Genomic DNA, 18,202 nt, shown 5'->3' on the forward strand with positions numbered 1-18,202 from the left:
CCTCAATCTCGCCTCATGTCTCTCCTCTCGCCTCCCAGAACCTGGGGCTGAACGCCACACTGCGGAGCTGAAATCAAAGCCTAAATTTCAGAGTCAATCCTGCAATATTCGCACTTTCGCTCTCGCTGTCTCGCCAATCCTTTAGACACTAAGAGTTCCGAGGGCCTGGACACGGGAAACAGGATCGTCGCTCGATTACTTCCGGAACAGAGATTTTCTCTTCGTTCACGCTTAGACGACCTCGGTTCCCTTCTGATGTCAGAAGCATGGACATGTAGGTGTCCGGAGCAAGTACCGAAGTGGGCTATGTGCTGTACTATTGACCTCCTTACGGCATATGTATCCAATCTACAGATCCGTCCCGATCACAATCTGCACGCCGTCCTCACAATAAATGAAATTGTTGGGTTAGATTGAAATGGCCAATTCTTTTTTAGAAAATAAAAAAAAAATACTCCATAATAATATCAGAAATCGGGCCAAGGCTCGCCTATCAACAATTGTCCGAGTCCGCAGCACCTCCTGCATCGTGCAGGACAATGGTGTGACGCAGTGGAACGGAGCTGAGGCTGCCAGCACAAATTTTGGGATGGTTCTTTTTGGCATGGGTCTGGTTCTTTTGACGTGGATCCATAGCAGGGCGCTGAACCATGGGATAGGCGAGAATGGAGACCGGCATCTTAATCCACTCCCGGGGCCTGAGGATTCAAGATCACCCTTTGTGGGAATGTTCCGAGTGCAATTGTCCACCTGGGCAGACCATGAGGTCATCTGGAATATTCGGAGATTGAGGTCAACATTTTGCGATCACATCTGGATATCGACGTTTAGTGTGACAGCCGTTGGGGCTCTTGAAGTTTCCCGGAGGAGCTGCTCCGTCGGGAAGCTACTAAAATGTAAACAGCTTAGTGACTTCTTGGTGTCGCTAGTGCCCCTGACTAGTTCTCGTTGGGATTTTAATCTTAAAACCTTTATTGAGAAGTTCTGGACCTTCATGTTGAATTGATGTCATCTCGTATGGAGTACGGAGCACAAGTGTCCAATATAACATATTGATATTGTGATGTTGATATTGACTTGATGTCATGTGTCTCCAATAAGCCCTACTCTGTACTCCATATACAGTAATCCACGATATTGCCGATATACCCAGGCCTCACAGTGTCCGGCATAAAGTGGCAGTGTCGGGGTCCTAAACATGAGAGTCTAATCTCCGCGCCCAAAGTCCTCTTCGTATTCCCCTTAGACCTCATGCGAGACTGCCACTGTACTATAGTCTACTGATCCTGCAGCTTACCTCCAACCTCCACTCTCCAAACACCTGCTCTCATACTCCCTTCTCCCTACTCCGTAATCCGTACTCCATACTCCTTAAATAATACAAGATAGACTTCCACTCACGAAAATCCGATCCAACGCACCTCGACGATCCGATCGATCAAACCGGAGCCGGGGCCTCGATCCCAACCTTGGAACACGAGAAAAAAACAAAAAACCGAACGCGACGAGCGAAATGAACCTTGAACAAAACAAGAACACTCATTGGAGCCCTCTCTCAATCCCAACCCACTCGTTAAAATGAGGGGTTGCTGAGACCGGGGGCTGCCCCAGTCACGATGCCCTCCGACAAGTGGATTCCGCTATCAGACCGGTGTTTCAGCAATGGAACTCGCGAAGAGCCGTTGGGCGTTCCGCGGATCTTGGGTTCTTGCTGTTGAAAGGTGAGGCGGTTTAAGTTTTTTCAGAATTGTTCACGACGGTGGCTCTGGTGGGGTTGTTTTGAGTCTATCGTGAGATTTGTGCGATCCGTTAATCATACAAGGTTTTCTAGTCGCTTCATTCTTGTTTTCGATTTGTTCAATTTTTTGGTCTTGTTTCTTTCTTGTGTGTGTGTTTTTTTGACTGAATTAATTTATCTCACACCGGGGCCATGCGTTCTAGAACAATGCATTTTTTTTCAACAGTCCGCTCTAGTTAAGGACCAGACACGGAGTAATGATTTTCATACAAGCTTTAGATTATGTTGGGCAGCGAGTAGATTGCTTGGTCGCCAGATATGTGCATGTCGCGGTCTATAAACAAAATGAGATAGGTCGAAAGATGACGACATGCTTAATTTCACCCGTCGGGGCCGAATGTCGGATGCTACGTGCTCTCAGGCTCGGTCCAGATATACCTACACAATCCGACGCAAGAGTGAACTGGGAACACCTGAGCAAACCTTCCGGGCTATATACTGAGAATCCGAATGATAGAATCATATAAAGTGACATTAACAAAGTCAATATCCAATATCAAAGTCAAGGCTGCATGCTCGCTCAAGTCCCGATCCATCTCACATTACCACACCAAGACTGACAATTGACAGCGGCTCAGACAGAGAAAGAAACAGAATATAGAGAACAAGGGGAGAAAGGAGGCTCCTTTTCATTTCATACATGAACCCACCCAATCTAGGAGGAGAGTAAAAAAAATAATAACAAAAAGAAAACTTCGTCTGCTCATAGCGCAAGACGATGCTCGCGGGGCATAATCTACTTGCTGGATTCCCAACCGACCCAGCTTCGGGGCATGACGCGCCAGACCTTGCACTCGCCACTGCGGAGGTCATTCAGCTTGAAGCTTTCCATCTTGACCTTCTTGCTTTCACGACCTTGCTCCCAGGCCCGGATCTTCTTCTTGGTACCGTCCCAGTCAACTACAACGCCGACGTGGTCGGGTTTGCCAACCTCGGCGCTGTACTTCTGGTGCATGGTGCCGCGGTGGCCTTGGAACCGGGCATTGCGGAAGCTGACGATGTCACCGGCACGGATCTCGTCGTTCTGGGATACGGAGGCGTTCGCCAGGTTGGAGTACACCAAGGCACCGTAGCCTCGGGTTCCGACGGGAAGGAGGGCATTGGCCAGAGGATTGAGCAAGTACTGGACCAACCCGTGCGGGGTACCGTCGCCAACGGTAGAGTTCTGGACCGAGTTGACGGCTTCCGCGATCTTGGTTGCGAGCTGGATGTGGGCTTGCTCAAGCTGGTCTTGACGAGGCTGCAAGGGTGGGGGCTCATGGCGCTGCTCAACGGTAGCATCGCCGGGGTTCTTGGAGTCGAATTGGACTGTAACGACTGTCTGGGAGTAATCAAGGAACAAGATATAGACATCCTTGGAGACTGTTGTCTTGCCACCCCGCTTGGTGGAAGCCGACTCTTCAATCTCAAAGAGTAGGTCGTTGCGGTTTTGGAAGACGGGAGGAGGGGTGTTTGGCGCAGTCCACCACAGAGTGTTTTCACCGAGGTCAGCGTCGGCTGCGATATAGCCTTGGTCAACCGAGGGACGTGAAACATCCATAGACCGACGCATGGTGGAAGGTCCTCTCAGAAGATCCATTGATGCACGCTGGCTTCGAGCTGCGGATGGTGATGGCAACACCGGAGCCGAGCTTTGGGGAAGTGGTGGTGCCAACGAGAGCCGCTTCTCATGCGAGACCGAGGGCCTCTGAGTTGCCGCCGGGGGAGCATCATACAGATCATCATATTCCTCCTCAGCCTCTTGCTGTGGTGGGAAGGGAGGCGGCGCCTCTGGGCGGCCGTGTGGAAGTGGGGGAGATGTGGGTAGGCCGTGCTGAGGGGCTGCGTAATTGAATGGATCGTACTCCTCACCAGCGTCATCAGCGTCAGCCGGTTCTCTGTTAGGTGGAGGTGGAGGAGGTCCTCGGGGTGTGTCAATGGAAGCACGGGCGTTCCGGGGTGGTTGGCTTGGAGGAGGCGGCGGGACATCTCGGGGAGCGGTAGGAGGAAGAGGCGGCGGTTGACGAGACTCCTGAGGGCTACGCGGAGACTTGATGGAGTGGTCATCAGTGATGGTACCCTCGTCAAAACTAGAATCGCGCTCATGAGACTTCAATGCATCCTTGTGCTTCACTCCCGATGCGATATCGGTATCGTAGTCGCCGTCATACTCAGTCACTTCACCCTCCGTATCGTCCCCAGCCTGTCGGGGAGGTGCCACCGCGCTCATGCGACTGTCGGCGGTGGAGCGGCGGCGGGGCTGCTCTGGAGGCGGCGGAGGTGGTGCGCGGCTCTGCGCAGGGGGCATGGGGGGATTGACTGGGATAGGAGGCGGGAGTCGACTGGCTCTCTTTTCAGCTGCGGGAGTGGAAGCCGTCGATGATACAGGATCATATGTCGATGATCGACGAGAGTCAATCTGATCGGGAATTGGAGGTGCAGAGACAACCGGTGAAGCCAAGTTGTTTAATGACAGGTTAGATGTGTGCACTGAGAGTTCATCATCAGACTCATCGCCTCTTTCGGCAGTCGTAGGACGAGGAGGTACGGGCCGGCCTGGATATTACCGTCAGCTTTGAAGTCAGTTAAGGCGGTTGATGCACTTACCTCCAGGAACTGGTGGAGGGGAAGCTGGCGGCGAGCCTGGAGCAGCCGGAACTGGTCTTGACTCCCGTGGGGGTGGAGGAGGCGCCGAACGATCTGCTTGAGTTAGCAATGTTGAAATCGTGCGCCAGGTTGGGCTCTTCGTCTCACCTTGAAGTGGCGGCGCTGGAGGCGGACGATCGATAGAGGCACGAGGCACTGCGCCCTCGTGAACTACGTCTTCCACGTCAGGTACCTCGCGCGCGGGATGTTGTTCGGTGATGGGCGTCGCCACGGGCTCCTCATCCTTCTCCACCTCGGTGGGGACAACTGGCTTGGTAGCCAGGTTCATCCCCGGCAGGGGAACCATGGGCACCGGGGGAGCATTGGCAGGCGAAGTGGGCTCCTCGTCCGGCTCAGCGAGTCTTTTCTCCGACTCGCCTGGGGTCTTGGGCTTAGTGCGAGCACCCGCACCGGGGCCAGACATGCCAGGCATCCCTCCAGGTGGACCGAAGAGACCCATCATGCCCATGCCACCGCTCATTTTGGCCATGCGTTCACGCAGTTCCATTCGGCGCTTAGTCTCAGGATCCATTTCCTCTTCCTCTTCCTCGGCCTCCTGTTCTTCAACCTCTGGCTCCTCAGCGGGTTGTTCGACTGGTCGGGTTGACGGTCGGCGCTGGGTGCTGGGGCGCGGTTGATCCTCGTCATCGTCCTTGCTGGTCGATGTCTCCCCGGCATCTTCGGAATCAGCTGCAGCGGAGTAGTCGGCATCATTGGCATCGCTTGGGACTTCCTGAGTGGGGGAGAATGGCACAGGCGGCTGCGGGGGGAGGGGCAGTAGACCTCACAGTATCCACGCTAGGATCTCGCACTGCCGGGGAGGTATCAGTCGGAGACTCCTGCTCTTCCTCCGGGACTGTGGCTGCAGGGACAGCAGGAGCCACTGATTCATCTACGGACTTCCTGGGAGGAGGACGGGCAGGCTTTTCTTTCTTCTGAGCCGCCTCCGCGTGGCGCTGAGCTTGCTCCGCTTGCTGCTTCTGAAGCTGGGCGATCCGGTCTTTCAAGCTAGTCGGTTTGGGCTGGTCTTCTGCATTTTCCTCGCTGTCCTCGGTCGCAAGGGGCGCAGGTGGGGGAGGAGGCCGGCTTTCGGAGACGGGAGGTTCACGCGCAATCTGTTCTTTGACGGCGGGGTCCTCCTCTCTCTTGTAGACCACGGGCGCGGGCTCCCTCGGTGGGGGTTTGTAGGCATCGCGGCTTGGGGGCGGCGCGACGAAAGGTTTCTTGATGAAGGATGGCCCGGAGCCACCGGGCTTAAATGGAGTGATAGGCGTCGCCGCAGGCTTGTTGAAGGCAGCGATTCGATCCCGGAAGGAGGAGGCGGTCGGCTTCTCCGCGACCGCTGGAGGAGCAGGCTTGGACGGTGGCGGCGCCTTGGCTACGGGCTCGATCGGTTCGACCGGGGCGACGGGGGTAGGAGCGGGCTCCTGTGCCAGCTGTGGGGGAGATGATGCTACTTCTGCGACAGGGGCACTCGGAGCTGGTGGGGATTGCGGTCGTGGGGGCTCCGGCAGCACCTCGGGCTCGGGCGGTGCTTGAACTTCCACAGGAGACTCGACCGGTTCCGGTTCCTTCTTCGGTCTGGGGCGAGATGGGCGGGGAGGAGCTGGAGGCTCGTACTTCTCCACGAAATTTTTCGGGAAGATGCCCTCCTGTTTGACCCCCGAGGCGTCCGAGTATTCACCATAGTACCAATCGTCATCTTCCAGGGCGGTGACCGTCACGATCTGACCGATCGGGAATTTCAGGTCGTCGTCATGTTCCGAAGCATACTCGAAGACCGCCCGAACCGTAAAGGGCGGACCGGACATCTGGCAGGTCGAGACCGAGGTTCAGACTTGACAATCGGGGGAAAGGCTCGGAGGAGGGGGAGATTTGTACAGTCCAAGTATAGGACTTGACTATGACATGCAATGATATACCAGGCGAAATGAATCAATGCCTTGGCACCGTCAGCTCATTGACCTTTGAGTGGTGCCTACCAGGAGATGAGGGGGAGGGGCGGAGAGGAGACTCACGAACCAAAACACACCCTCGCCAGGGCCAGTAGAACAGAGAATCAGATGCAATCCAGTCAGCTAAAGGGAGAACAGAATACAATCAAGTCAGGGAAAGTGGCAGTAGGAGAGAGATGAGGTAGAGGGAGGCCACGGCGGGATGAAGGAAATGGGCTCCACTGGGCGATCGGCGGCTAACTTCAAGGAACTTCGACTTTCCTCTTCTTCTCTCCTCCGCCATATCTTGGTTGATTCGTCTATTCTGTGCTATACTCTATAGTACTGATTCTCTGGATATAAGATGACTCAAAAATACTGCATAGATGGGAGAGATGCCCTCCAAGTACCTACGAGGAAGTACGGAGATGATGCCCAAAGCTACGTCACTCGACTGGCAGACTATCGCGGCTAATGAGAACGTGTATCCATGGTAGCTGTGAATTGCCCCATAGAATACTCCATGCCATAGTATTCCTCTGTTAGAATCCCATTTTCACATCAAAATTCCAACGTTGTGATCCTGGGATGTTTAAATTGTGACTGCCACGTCATCTATACTTGTCAACATCACTCACTAAAGAGAACTTGAGAATTTCCTATTTACTATACTATTTCCAATAAGCCCTTTGACACTAGTTTACTCTCTTTCTAATTGTATTTGTAGCTGTTTCTAATATTCTTCATCAAAAGACTGATCGCATGCCAGAACAGAGACTCGTATTTACAAAGCTCACGCCCGCACGTATGTATGTACATGCTTGACTATAAACAAATGGCAAAATGGCAATCAACCGGCAAAGAACTGCTAGACTTTGAATCTCATGATACAAACAGTCCCAGATGAAAGTCCCAGGGCAAGTGCATTGCCACTGATTGAGTAACGGTCGACATGGCCAGGCCGATACCCCGGAGGAAGCCAAAGAGTGTTCTTACCATTCAATGCTACCCATTCTTCCCCTACCGTGTAGGAGATCGCCCGATTTCCATCACGTAGTCCAATTACTGGGCTCCCAGACCCGGATTTCACATCAAACGAGCCGCGATTGGCGATAAAATATGACCCATCGTGGCCAAATCGAAGATCAGTGACCTCTCGACTGACGTAAATCGTCTGCTGTACCTCGCCTGTTGCCGTGTCCCAAAGGAGGACAGCATCCTCGGACCCTGATGCCAGGTGTGTGCTGTCGGAGGAGAAGGCCACTGAGTATATCCAATCGGAATGGCCCCTGAGGACCCTCTGTAGCGTGCCTGTCGCCACGTCCCAAAGCCATATGGTTCTTTCACCAGAGGCGGTCGCTAGCAGTGTGCCATCGGGTGAGAAATCTATTGACTGGAACCCGCTTTTTGAACGACTCTTAAAAGTCTGGCCTTTGAGATCATTGTGAAGGATGCTTTTCGCTATATCCCATATATGTATACACTCCCCAGAGCAAGTAGCTATCTGTTCACTGCTAGGTAAGAAGGTCATCAATTCGATGCAGTTTTCTGGGTGACCTCCCAAGGTCTGCTGTAATGCGCCTGTCCTTGTGTCCCAGAGGCATATAGCGCCATCACTAGCGCTAGATGCCAGACGTGTCCCGTCAGGCGACAAAGCTACCGAATGGACTGCTTCTGAATGACCTTTGACTGTCTGGCTTTGGGAACTTTCACTTAGCATCCCTGTCGATATGTCCCAAAGACAAATGCTGTGACCACAGGCGGACGCCAGCTGCTCACCACTCGGAGAGAAGACTATTGAGTAAACCGAGCGTGCTGGACTTCCTACCAGAGTCTGCCTTAATGAGCCTGTCAATGTGTCCCAGACGCATATTGTGTTATCAGCAGAAGCTGATGCTAGCTGTGCGCCATCGGGCGAAAAGGCTATTGAGAGAACCCAGTCCGAGTGGCCTTGCAGAGTGTACTTTGATACACCGGTTTTCATGTCCCACAAGCGAATGGTCCTGTCTCTGGAGCTGGATGCTAGCCATGCACTATCGGGTGAGAAGACCACCGAGGAGACATGATCTAGATGACCCTCACGACTCTGTTGCAGCAGGCCGGTTGCCACATCCCAGATCTGTACAGTTCCACCACGACAGCCAGATGCTAGCTGTGCGCCATTGGGCGAGAAGGCTAGCGAGGAAAAGTAGCCTGAGTGACCTTTCAGGGTATACTTTGATACACCGGTTTTTTTGTCCCATAAGTGAATGGTCCTGTCTTCGGAGCTGGATGCCAGCCACGCTCCATCTTGAGAGAAGGTCACCGAAATGAAACTATCTGAATGACCCTCGAGAGTGTGCTGTAGCACGCCTGTCGCCGTATCCCATATTTCTAAGCAATTGGTCCAAGTGCTAGCAGTGAATTGTGAACCGTCGGACGAGAGTGCCATCGAATATGGGTGCCCCAAATCAACTTCAAAGGTTCGCTGCGGCTCCCCCGTTGCGGCGTTCCAGAAGCGCACGGTCCCGTCATATGAGGCGGATGCCAGCCACGCGCCATCTGGAGAGAAGGCCACCGTTTTGACAATATCCAAATGACCTTCGAGGATTTGTAGTTCTGCACTCCATCTTTCTTCAACCTTTGGTAGCTGACATATCCAATCTAGGTCTGCTTCAAACTCCCCCCGGATCAGTGACAGTTGCGGAGCAAATAGAAGCCCCCCGTAGTAGACTTGAAGAGGCGTCTCGTCTACCATTTGGCGATTTCTAAGAAGAAAGCGATATGCATCTTGAAGGAAAGGTGCCAAAGTAGCTGATTGAGATGACTTCAAATCAAAGTTAGCATTGCTTTCTTTTTGTTGTAATTCAAAAATACTAACCTTTGCCAGCAGCAACAAGTCTGCAATCATTTCAATCGTCTCGGAAGCCCACCCAAAAAGGCTCATCACTTCTAACCAATGCAAGAAATGGACCTTCAGGAATTGCTCGATCTGCCACCAACGTATGTCGGACTGTTCACCACCTCCAAGATGGCGCACCCAGTATCGACAAGCGTATCGAAGCTCGGGTGAAACATTACTCTCAAGTATCGACCTTTCAATTCCATCTCTTCTCACGCCTGGGTCCGAAAGACTACACATGTCTTTTTTCAAGCTTTGTTCCATGCACGCAAGGCAATCCTTGACAAGCTGGGTATGGCCTGTCAATTTGTCAATCCAGAAATCGCTGGAGGCAGAGCGATCAACCAGGAAATCTCGAAATGAGAGATGAAGAAGTTGAACAGGAGTATTGGGGTCTTTTGGCACTGACAAGACCGACTGGAGAGTACTGAACCTGGCTTGTACTTCCTCTTCATCTGAACAAGTGAGTTTGGCAAGGGAGACAGATGAGAGTGGACTGAATAGAAGAACAATAGCGCCCACGAATCGACGAAAGTCGTTCATCCAATTTTCGAGTTCCTTCGGCTGTTTTTAATACCGGGAGATAGAGATTGGTCAACTTTGAGTATTCGCCATCGATTTGCTCCATCCCTTCGCTGGATCGTGAAGAAAGAATCGCCTGCAGTCGCTTTTTCGGAGACTCCCCTTCGCAGTTAACAAATCGATATATTGTCGCAGCGTAAATGAATAGAGGAACAGCCATGTTTACTAGGGTTTTTAGAGTGTCGTCCCCAGGCCAACTTTCCTCTAGTCCGTGGTCATGTCTTATTTTTTGGAGTCTTGTCTCGAGAAACACAGAAATGTCAGACTCGATAGTTGATCTTTTAATATGATGGAGGATGATCTCATCATTGATCGTTCGTCGAAAGCCTTTGGTGACGGGCGGCTCTGGCCTACTGGTAATGAAAAACCGTAGCTGAACTTCCTTTAATTGGGTCAATTGCGGCAAAGCCGAGAAGAATGACTCGACATGAGCTCGCACTTGACATTCATCCAAGGCATCGATAACAATGATCAGAATCAGCGGACTTTTCAACCCAAGATTAAGATTCTTGAGTGGCTTAAAAATCAATTTGTCGAATTGTTCCTTTGGGTTGGTTCCGATATCACGAGCTTCCTTGATTGCACTCTTAACTGGTCCCTGGAGACACGGTAACCTTCCCAAAATCTGTTTGGTCAGAGTGGTAAACAGTCGTGCGGCGTCTTCCCGGTCTGTTCCGCCCTTCTTGAAGAAGAAGCTGCCAGCTAACAAGCCCTCATCATCCAGCCACCGAGCTATTGTCCGCGACACAGTCGACTTGCCCGTTCCTGCCATGCCCTGCAGCCAGAACACAGCATTTCGATCTGGGCCGGTGGCCCAATCCCTGATATCCCGAAGGAGACCAACTCGAGTGTCTTTTAGACACTCAGGATACTCATCCCCCCATTCTGCCTTGTAATCAGCGTCTGCGGTCTTGAGCTTCGCAAAGACTATCTCTTCGTCTATTTCATTGAGTGAGTCCATCACTCGGTCAATGCTGGCGAGAATCTTGTCAGCCATTTTGAGAATCTCTTGGCCTCTTTCCTGTTGTTTATGCCGATCAACTATCTCGAGCCATCGCCTCAGATCTGAATCAGCATCAATTATAGATTCATGAAGGTCGGAAAGGAATTGTCCGGAGATGCTCTTCCACAAAAATACAGCACGATTACGGTCATGCAATGACTGGACGTGAGCGGCAAATTTCAAGATTGCGATGTATACCCGAACGAGAGCTGCCTCCATGGATTGGTCAATTTCTGGGTTGCCTTGATATTGTCTCTCTACCAAGCTATACCGGGTGAGAACATCTGCAAGAAAGGAGGAGGACTCCAACCAAGCCACTCTTTGAGTGCGATAGTTTTGTGTCGCCTGAAAATCATGTGTATCAGTCACTGGCTCTTCTTGAAACAGGGGGAAACACCTACATTCAATCCCAAAGACACAATTGCCCAAGCACTGGTTGCGTGTCCGGTCGGATCGAATCCCACGGCTGCCTTGATAAGGTCCTGGAAGCCAAGAACAGAGGTGATGATTTTCTGGGCCGGCTCTCTGATCCTGGACTTGGCTTGATCGATCTCATATTGGGTCTTTACCGTGTCGACCACACCGTTCAGTATATTCAAACGATCAACAACTCCGATTTTAACGTCCAAATCATTGGGGTCGATGATTTTGTCGGATTTCGCTATTGATATAGACTTGATGAGTTGTTGTTTTTCGAAATCGAGGGCATCAAAGGCGCGCTGCCATAGATCTGGTTTTGCGGGAGGATCTGGTTTCGAAATAGATTTAGATGCAGGATTCATTGAAGAATCATCCACAGACTGTTCGGTTTGTTTAAGTTGGGAGTTCTTGTTGACATCCCCGATCGAATGCTGCTGGCACAGATCCGGTTTTGCGACAGCATCCGGCTCAGAAGTAGATGCAGATGCGCGACGTGTCTAGGAACATTGTTTGCCATCTTCAACCTCATGCTGCTTCCCGAGTTGTTGTTTGATCTTGTTCTTCAGTCTTCGCATGATTGACCAGGACTTGTAGTCGGCAGTCTGGTTCTGAGGATGTTTTGTCGAGAGATGAAGAAATGAAGAGGTGAAAGGTGAGGTGGGGTAAACAGAGGGACGACTGCATCGCCCCAACTGGTAGATGCCCAAATGTTTGCTTTTTGTGGAGATGAGCAGGCGAATAAAAAGCGTCACCAGATGACAGTTTGACACAAATCATTTTTATCGACGAAGAGAGCACCGTAGGCATGTACGATCTTGTAGAATTGTGAGAGACGAGGAGAAGAATAAGAGGGAGGGAGAGAAGCTCTCGCCATCTGCGCTATCTACACAAGCCTCAGTGCCGCGCTCACGCGCGGCCAAAAAGACGACGATAGTTGCTTGTGCACAGGCGTAGTTATGTATTCGCTTAATCTCATATTTCGATTGGTAACGGAAGAGAGCTATCATCAACTTCGGGACCTTTTTCCAACTGTCTTTCCAACTGTCTTTCCAACTGTCCATCCAACGTTCCAACTAATTGTCAAATCATCGTGATTGGTTGAGAAATGGAAGTCTTGGCTAAGCCGTGAACAGAGAATTGGGGATTGGGGATCTGCGGGGAGCCTGCCAAACCAGGCAAACACCAAACAATTTTTTTCCTGCTACGAAAATTCTCGGAGCCAGGAATGCAGGGTAGTGTAATGTATGCTGAGGCCGAGGACGGATGGAAGAAAGAGAAGAGAGGGAGGAAGAGAGAACCTCCCGATGTACAATTACCGGCTCCGACACAAATTCTCCGACAAAAATCCTCGGCTGGAGAGGGAAGAAAAAGAGTAGAAGGGAGATTGAGGGCGAGGGGTCTACAACCATACTATCTATGCCTCAGAGGTCATTCTGGCGGACATTGGGGATGGCATACTGCGAACCGATCACCAGGGGAGGGTGACTGCGGGCTTACGCTCCACCGGTCCCCTTTGCTGTTACCACTTTCGCTAGGATCAATTGGTATCCCGGGAATAGCTATGCGGGCGAAGGCTTCTGCTCCCCAGAATCTTGCTGGGAGCACAGGGTCGGCTATTGGCGCGGTCGCTGCTGGCGCGGGTCCTCCTGTTGTGGCAGGGAGTGCAGCAAAATAACGAGAACTGAATTGACTCCAAGTAGCGACTGGAGCCCCTGGTGGGAGCCCCACAAATCCTGCCACAGTGCAATGCCACAGGAATTGGGATCTAGCAACGCTGTTAGCACATACTCCGAAAAGGGAAGACGGGGGAAATTTACACCCAGTCTCGACATCCAACAAGGTCTTCACCCGACACATTGAATCCACAGGGCAACATGCCGTTGGGTTCAATCACCGCCAGAAACCTTCTCATCCTTGTGCCATGTGTGACGGGGAGCGCGATAGTGTGCGCTGCATCTCGATGTGGGCCGTAGTATGTGATGGTTTTGATACTGAGCCTGCCTGTGACGGGGGCCACGAGATCTCCTGTTGCTTGAAAGTCCAATTCAAGACCCCTGGTGCCAGCTGGTGCGTATGTACTTGCTCGGACCGTGGGATGTTGGAAGATGAGCCTGACGATGACATGGTTGACGGTATCCGGCTGTCGGAGATCTATGAAGTCAACAAAACAGCCGGCGATATTCTTGCGCTTCAGGCATTCGGGTAAGTCATCTCTTTCAAATCGGTATGCCTGGTTTTCGGTCACAATGTTATTGGGTGGTGGTGGCGGACCGCCCGTTTGTTTCCCGGACCGATGCTTGCGTACTGTATAAGATTAGATCTTGCTCAGTATGAGGGGGAGTTGAAGCCTTTGCCAAGATTACAGCTTGTGTTTCCTGACTTGGAAATTCCTCTCGTGGTAACTCCAAGTGCTGCTGCTGGCTTTGGCTTTGTTGAACTTGTTGAGGCGTCGGATGCTGTTTTACGTGCAACTTTGGACTTTTTCTTGGCGGCCATTCTGAAAGCTTGGAGATGTGAGCAATGGAGGGTAGTCAAATTCTTACCATGTTGATTTCCAGACTTGATGGTACGTGAATCCTGCGAAAAGACTACGTGACTCCAGGGCTTGGGAGAAGCAACTACGTGGCTTACATTCAGACCGACGATGAAGATTATACTTATTCATCCCAAAGTGGAAACAAACATTTACGTCAAGGACAGTGTAAAACTAACTCAGGCCTTGCTAGCGTGTACGCCAAAGGAGACCTCTGACGAACTGAAGTATGGCCAAAACAAAGATGCTCAAAGCGCATTGTCTATCAAATATCAGAATAACCTCGTCCTAACAAAGAAATTCATTGTTATAAAATTAGCGATACTTGAAGTGGGCTTGCTACCACCCGCTTGAACTCCAAACCTTGGAATATGATTACATTCTCACAAAACGGTCTACTTTTTCTCAACCTTGGAACTCGTCTGTGTCTATCTGTTCAAAGAGACAAAGAGACCAACAAGACGATCACATATGGCAGGATAATATTTTATCATGCTTGGAACTAGTACTAGTACTAGTACTAGTGTGCAATTGTGCAAATTCTAGGTGGCACTATAATTGAGATGGTTTGAGATGACCTCGATGATAGTGAGTGACTTCATGTATTCTAGGAAAGGTCTAAAAGTTTGAACGCGCTCTCAATTTTCTGTCTAGTATAATCAAAACTTCTGGTCTGCATTGTAAATCAAGAATTCAAATATAGCCTCGCCATCTCTACTATTGAACGTCTTATACTCGGCGTCCTCCCCTCCCGGCTTTCGGACTTCGTTTCGTCACTGGGGCCAGTGTACCCACGGGAACCCCAGGAATATCCGCACGCACGTACGTCCGCGGAAAGGCTGCGGGCAGCACACGGGTAGCAACGGGCTCCACGGGCTCTCCGTTCGATGGAAGCGAATGATGAAGGTTGAAAGCGGGCCAGAGGAACGAAGCAGCTGGAGTTGTTGGTACCTCCACAAGACCTGCCTCGGAATAATGCCATATCAACTGAGACCTATCAAGATGGATTGTTAGCAAGTGCTTTTGAACGGTAGTTTGGGGAAAGAAAAGGGGAATATGACTCACATGAAATCGGAAGAACCAACAAGATCCGTTCCGGAGGGATTGAAACACAAGGTAGCATGTATAAACCGGGCAGAAGGTTCATAAAGTCGCTCGCTGTCTTACGGTCCGGACCTGGAACGGGCAGCACGACAGTGCGAGCAGCTTTAGGATGCGGACCAGTATACGAGATAAGTTCGGCATTGAAGAAACCTTTATGGACAATTGGACGCAAAGAGACGAAACCGATATCCAACTCAAAGCTCAGTTTGATACCTGTGGTGCCAGCGGGGACTTGATCAGTATCGTTCTTCTTTCGGTGCTGCAGCATCAGTCTCATGATAACATGATTAGGGGTGCCATCAGCTAGATCCAAAAAGTCAATTTCACACGTCGAGATGTTTGATCGGAGAAGGGAACCTGGAAGCTGTGTATTCTCAAGCTGCCAAGACAGAGGTCCCCGTACTTTGGGGCTAGTGGCTTTGCGCTTTCTCGGGTTCGGGCGAAGTACTAAATCTGTACGGGGTTAGTGCTTTTCAAACTCAATAGGATCATGATGGACTTACCATTTACTCCTACTCCTGCTGCCACTGCTGCCTTTCCCAGTGCTCCAAGTGCTCCAAGTGCTGCTGGTGGCCTGGGTCCTGGTGTTCTCTTGATGACTCTCCCGAAACCTGCTGGCTTGGGTCCATCTTTGTTTAATCTTTTGACAGGCATTTTGATGATTTTGGTCATTGACGGTGTGCGTTTACAAGAATGAGTCGTGGTTGTGGTTTTGGTTGTGGTTGATAGCAGATAATTTGCTTGTTGTGATGATCATTCTACGAGACATTGACTGGATCTTATATCTCATGAACCGAGTACTCAAAGCAAGTTCTCCTGAAAGAAAAATTGAACAAAAATAGATATCATCAACAATGGTGTTTGTTTTTACTGCCCTCGAGTCTAGGTGACGCCTTGGTAAAAGGGAGCCAGAAATAGATATGAAAGAACATACATATAGTCATGAATGCTCGAAAAGCAATTTGTTTCATACGCATTCAAATGAACAAAGCACTTGAAAGAGTTGAATCATGAAAGACATACCATGAATGGCTCATCTGCTCGATTGATAACAGAAAGAAGAGATAGAAACAAAGGAAGAAAGGAGTGTGTCATTAAGAAAAGGTGTCAAGACTATGAACCTTGGAATGAGTCCTCGGAGGAGATCCACCGGGAAAACACATGCTCAAACTCATGTTGATTTAGTGGATTTGGAGATCCTGGCTTATGATCATGCTCAACAATACAAGAGGAGAGATCGATTCTGTGGGACCTCGGAGCATTGACGAGGGTAAATAAAGGTCGTCCTATATTGAGAGCTAGCGTATTGAGCTTGTGCATTTAGGGACATAATTATTCATTGATTTTCGCTTACTCTAGATACCCGCGGACATTTATGAGGGCATCTAGTACTCAAACCAGCGTATATGTCGATGAAATGATCAAGTCCTCTACTTTCAAAGTTTCATCTTGATTTCTCCTCTGATATAGTTCCATTCGATCGCCTAATCGATTCTTCAAAGTCTAGATTCTAAACTCAACTCACCGTCGAAACCACCGATGGCTCAAGGTCCTCCGTGTCTTGTCTCCTGTGCGCCTCCTGCTTTCAACCTCGGAATGGTGCTTGAATTACAGTGGATCTAACGTGATTCCGGGAATGGCGGTACGTACAAAGCCCGGATTACGGAACAGTGCTGGTTTGACAGAGGTCTGGACGATTGGGGGGATTGCTGGCCCACCATTCGATGGAAGGGTGAAATAGCGTTCGAAGGGGATTTTGATGTCCGGATCATCTACCACGATACCTGCCGCGATGCATTTCCACACCAACTGAGACCTATAAACATTGTTAGTATGAGCCTTGAACAGTGGATTATGGAAACTTACATAAAGTCTCGACAGCCAACCACATCTGTATCCGAGAAGTTGAAACCGCAAGGTGTCATGTGATCCGCTGCCACGATGTTCAAGATATCTTCGACCGTCTTGACTCCGTTGCCTGTGAAGGTTAATGGGATAGTGTGTGCGGAATCTCGATGTGGTCCGTTGTACCTTATGGTCTTAACCACGAAGTCACCTGATTCAAATTCCATTGTTTCCAATCCCTCTTGTTCCTCTTCCTCTTCCTCTTCCTCTTCCGAGAATTCACCAAGAGACACCTCAATGCTCAGTCTAAGACCCGTAGTCCCAGGAGGGTTGTGTGCGCTACGACGATGCTTTGTGCGTTGAAAGATGAGCCTCATGATAACATGATTCGGGGATCCAGGGCCCAGATCTAGAAAGTCCAGTTCACAACCGGAAACCTTTGTTTTCAACAACGCTCCCGGAATCTGCGCCTCTTCTGTGTAAGCCCATTGCAAGTCTCGCGGCGCTGTGGGATCTCTTCGTGGTGTGGGTTCTATAAATGGTCAGCTCTTGTTCAAATTCCTAGTATGATCAATGACTTACCAATCAACTCCAGTCCCCTCAATTCTCTGTCCCATCTTGTTGCCCTTTTGGGAGCCCCTCCCAATGCTACTGGTAGCTTTGGGTTTGCTGGTTTCCGTGCTACTTTGGTTAGAGATGCTTTGGAAGAAGTGCGCGATTTGCTCACTCTGTGCTTGTCGATTTTGGAAATAGAAGCCATTGTTGCGTATGATAGAGATGCAAGATTATGAGATGGACCGAGAATGACATGCTTCGAGGGAGCAGTGGACTCGTTCCTTATGTGGCAGACCTTTCTTTGTCTTTCCCCCTCCCTCTACCATCTCTTTTCTTCCTACTCTTCTTTTTCCCAGAATAGGATGGTCACAGCCAATGACTGGATCCCTTTATCGACTTTCCGGGAGCTTACATGCTCAAAACGCAACTGATAGTTGAGTCCTTGCTGGACCTTTTGCCAATCTTGTTATGTGCCTGAACTCTTCTGGCTTGGGTATTAGTGGTTTGGGGTCTCTCGGTGACATTTTGAAGTTTTCCCTGCTAGAAGGCTATTTGGTTGAAACTGTTGGTTTCTCTTGTAAGCTTAGTGCTTGTGGTAGGAATTTTGCGAAGAAATTTCTCAAGTCGCTATATACACAAAGCCGGGAGAAGGTCCTTGCTCGGGGATTGTTGTAACAAAGTAGATATTATGAATAGCTTTGTTTGTTCTCGGCGCTGTTTATCGTTTAGTTGAAAGGAAACGAGAAAGGGTTCAAAGAGGGAATTTGAAGGCCTAAGGCAGGTCAAACAACGAGATCACATTCAATGAGGAAACTAATTATAGATAAAAGTCAGGAAAAGGAAGAAGAGCAATGGAAGAAAGCAAAAAATAAATAGCAAGGAAAGAAGCAAGTTAGCAAGCAAGGTCATACGACCAGAATCA

General features: G+C 50.1%; 6 protein-coding genes across 6 annotated transcripts; all 6 read right to left on the reverse strand.

The window, feature by feature from the left end:
• Nucleotides 1-493: 493 nt before the first annotated feature.
• Nucleotides 494-679, reverse strand: N7506_009609 (uncharacterized protein; the record flags this gene model as incomplete). Its single annotated transcript, XM_056958902.1, has 1 exon — nucleotides 494-679. One exon carries the CDS (start codon nucleotides 677-679, stop codon nucleotides 494-496), a length of 186 nt encoding a protein of 61 aa, XP_056808292.1.
• A 1,855-nt stretch (nucleotides 680-2,534) lies between these two features.
• On the reverse strand, nucleotides 2,535-6,234 carry N7506_009610 (SH3 domain protein; the record flags this gene model as incomplete). The annotated part of the gene is made up of 4 exons (XM_056958903.1): nucleotides 2,535-4,333; nucleotides 4,385-4,477; nucleotides 4,532-5,183; nucleotides 5,236-6,234. 4 exons carry the CDS (start codon nucleotides 6,232-6,234, stop codon nucleotides 2,535-2,537), a joined length of 3,543 nt encoding a protein of 1,180 aa, XP_056808293.1.
• A 991-nt stretch (nucleotides 6,235-7,225) lies between these two features.
• On the reverse strand, nucleotides 7,226-9,094 carry N7506_009611 (uncharacterized protein; the record flags this gene model as incomplete). Its single annotated transcript, XM_056958904.1, has 1 exon — nucleotides 7,226-9,094. One exon carries the CDS (start codon nucleotides 9,092-9,094, stop codon nucleotides 7,226-7,228), a length of 1,869 nt encoding a protein of 622 aa, XP_056808294.1.
• A 595-nt stretch (nucleotides 9,095-9,689) lies between these two features.
• Nucleotides 9,690-10,817, reverse strand: N7506_009612 (uncharacterized protein; the record flags this gene model as incomplete). Its single annotated transcript, XM_056958905.1, has 1 exon — nucleotides 9,690-10,817. One exon carries the CDS (start codon nucleotides 10,815-10,817, stop codon nucleotides 9,690-9,692), a length of 1,128 nt encoding a protein of 375 aa, XP_056808295.1.
• Nucleotides 10,818-14,505: 3,688 nt separating this feature from the next.
• On the reverse strand, nucleotides 14,506-15,552 carry N7506_009613 (uncharacterized protein; the record flags this gene model as incomplete). The annotated part of the gene is made up of 3 exons (XM_056958906.1): nucleotides 14,506-14,738; nucleotides 14,842-15,333; nucleotides 15,384-15,552. The coding sequence occupies 3 exons, from the start codon at nucleotides 15,550-15,552 to the stop codon at nucleotides 14,506-14,508; spliced, it is 894 nt and encodes a 297-aa protein (XP_056808296.1).
• Nucleotides 15,553-16,488: 936 nt separating this feature from the next.
• Nucleotides 16,489-17,485, reverse strand: N7506_009614 (uncharacterized protein; the record flags this gene model as incomplete). The annotated part of the gene is made up of 3 exons (XM_056958907.1): nucleotides 16,489-16,696; nucleotides 16,747-17,257; nucleotides 17,308-17,485. The coding sequence occupies 3 exons, from the start codon at nucleotides 17,483-17,485 to the stop codon at nucleotides 16,489-16,491; spliced, it is 897 nt and encodes a 298-aa protein (XP_056808297.1).
• Nucleotides 17,486-18,202: the final 717 nt, after the last annotated feature.

The sequence above is a fragment of the Penicillium brevicompactum genome (assembly GCF_028827555.1).
Source record: "Penicillium brevicompactum strain IBT 35665 chromosome Unknown utg000006l_segment0_segment0, whole genome shotgun sequence".
Lineage (NCBI taxonomy): Eukaryota > Fungi > Ascomycota > Eurotiomycetes > Eurotiales > Aspergillaceae > Penicillium > Penicillium brevicompactum.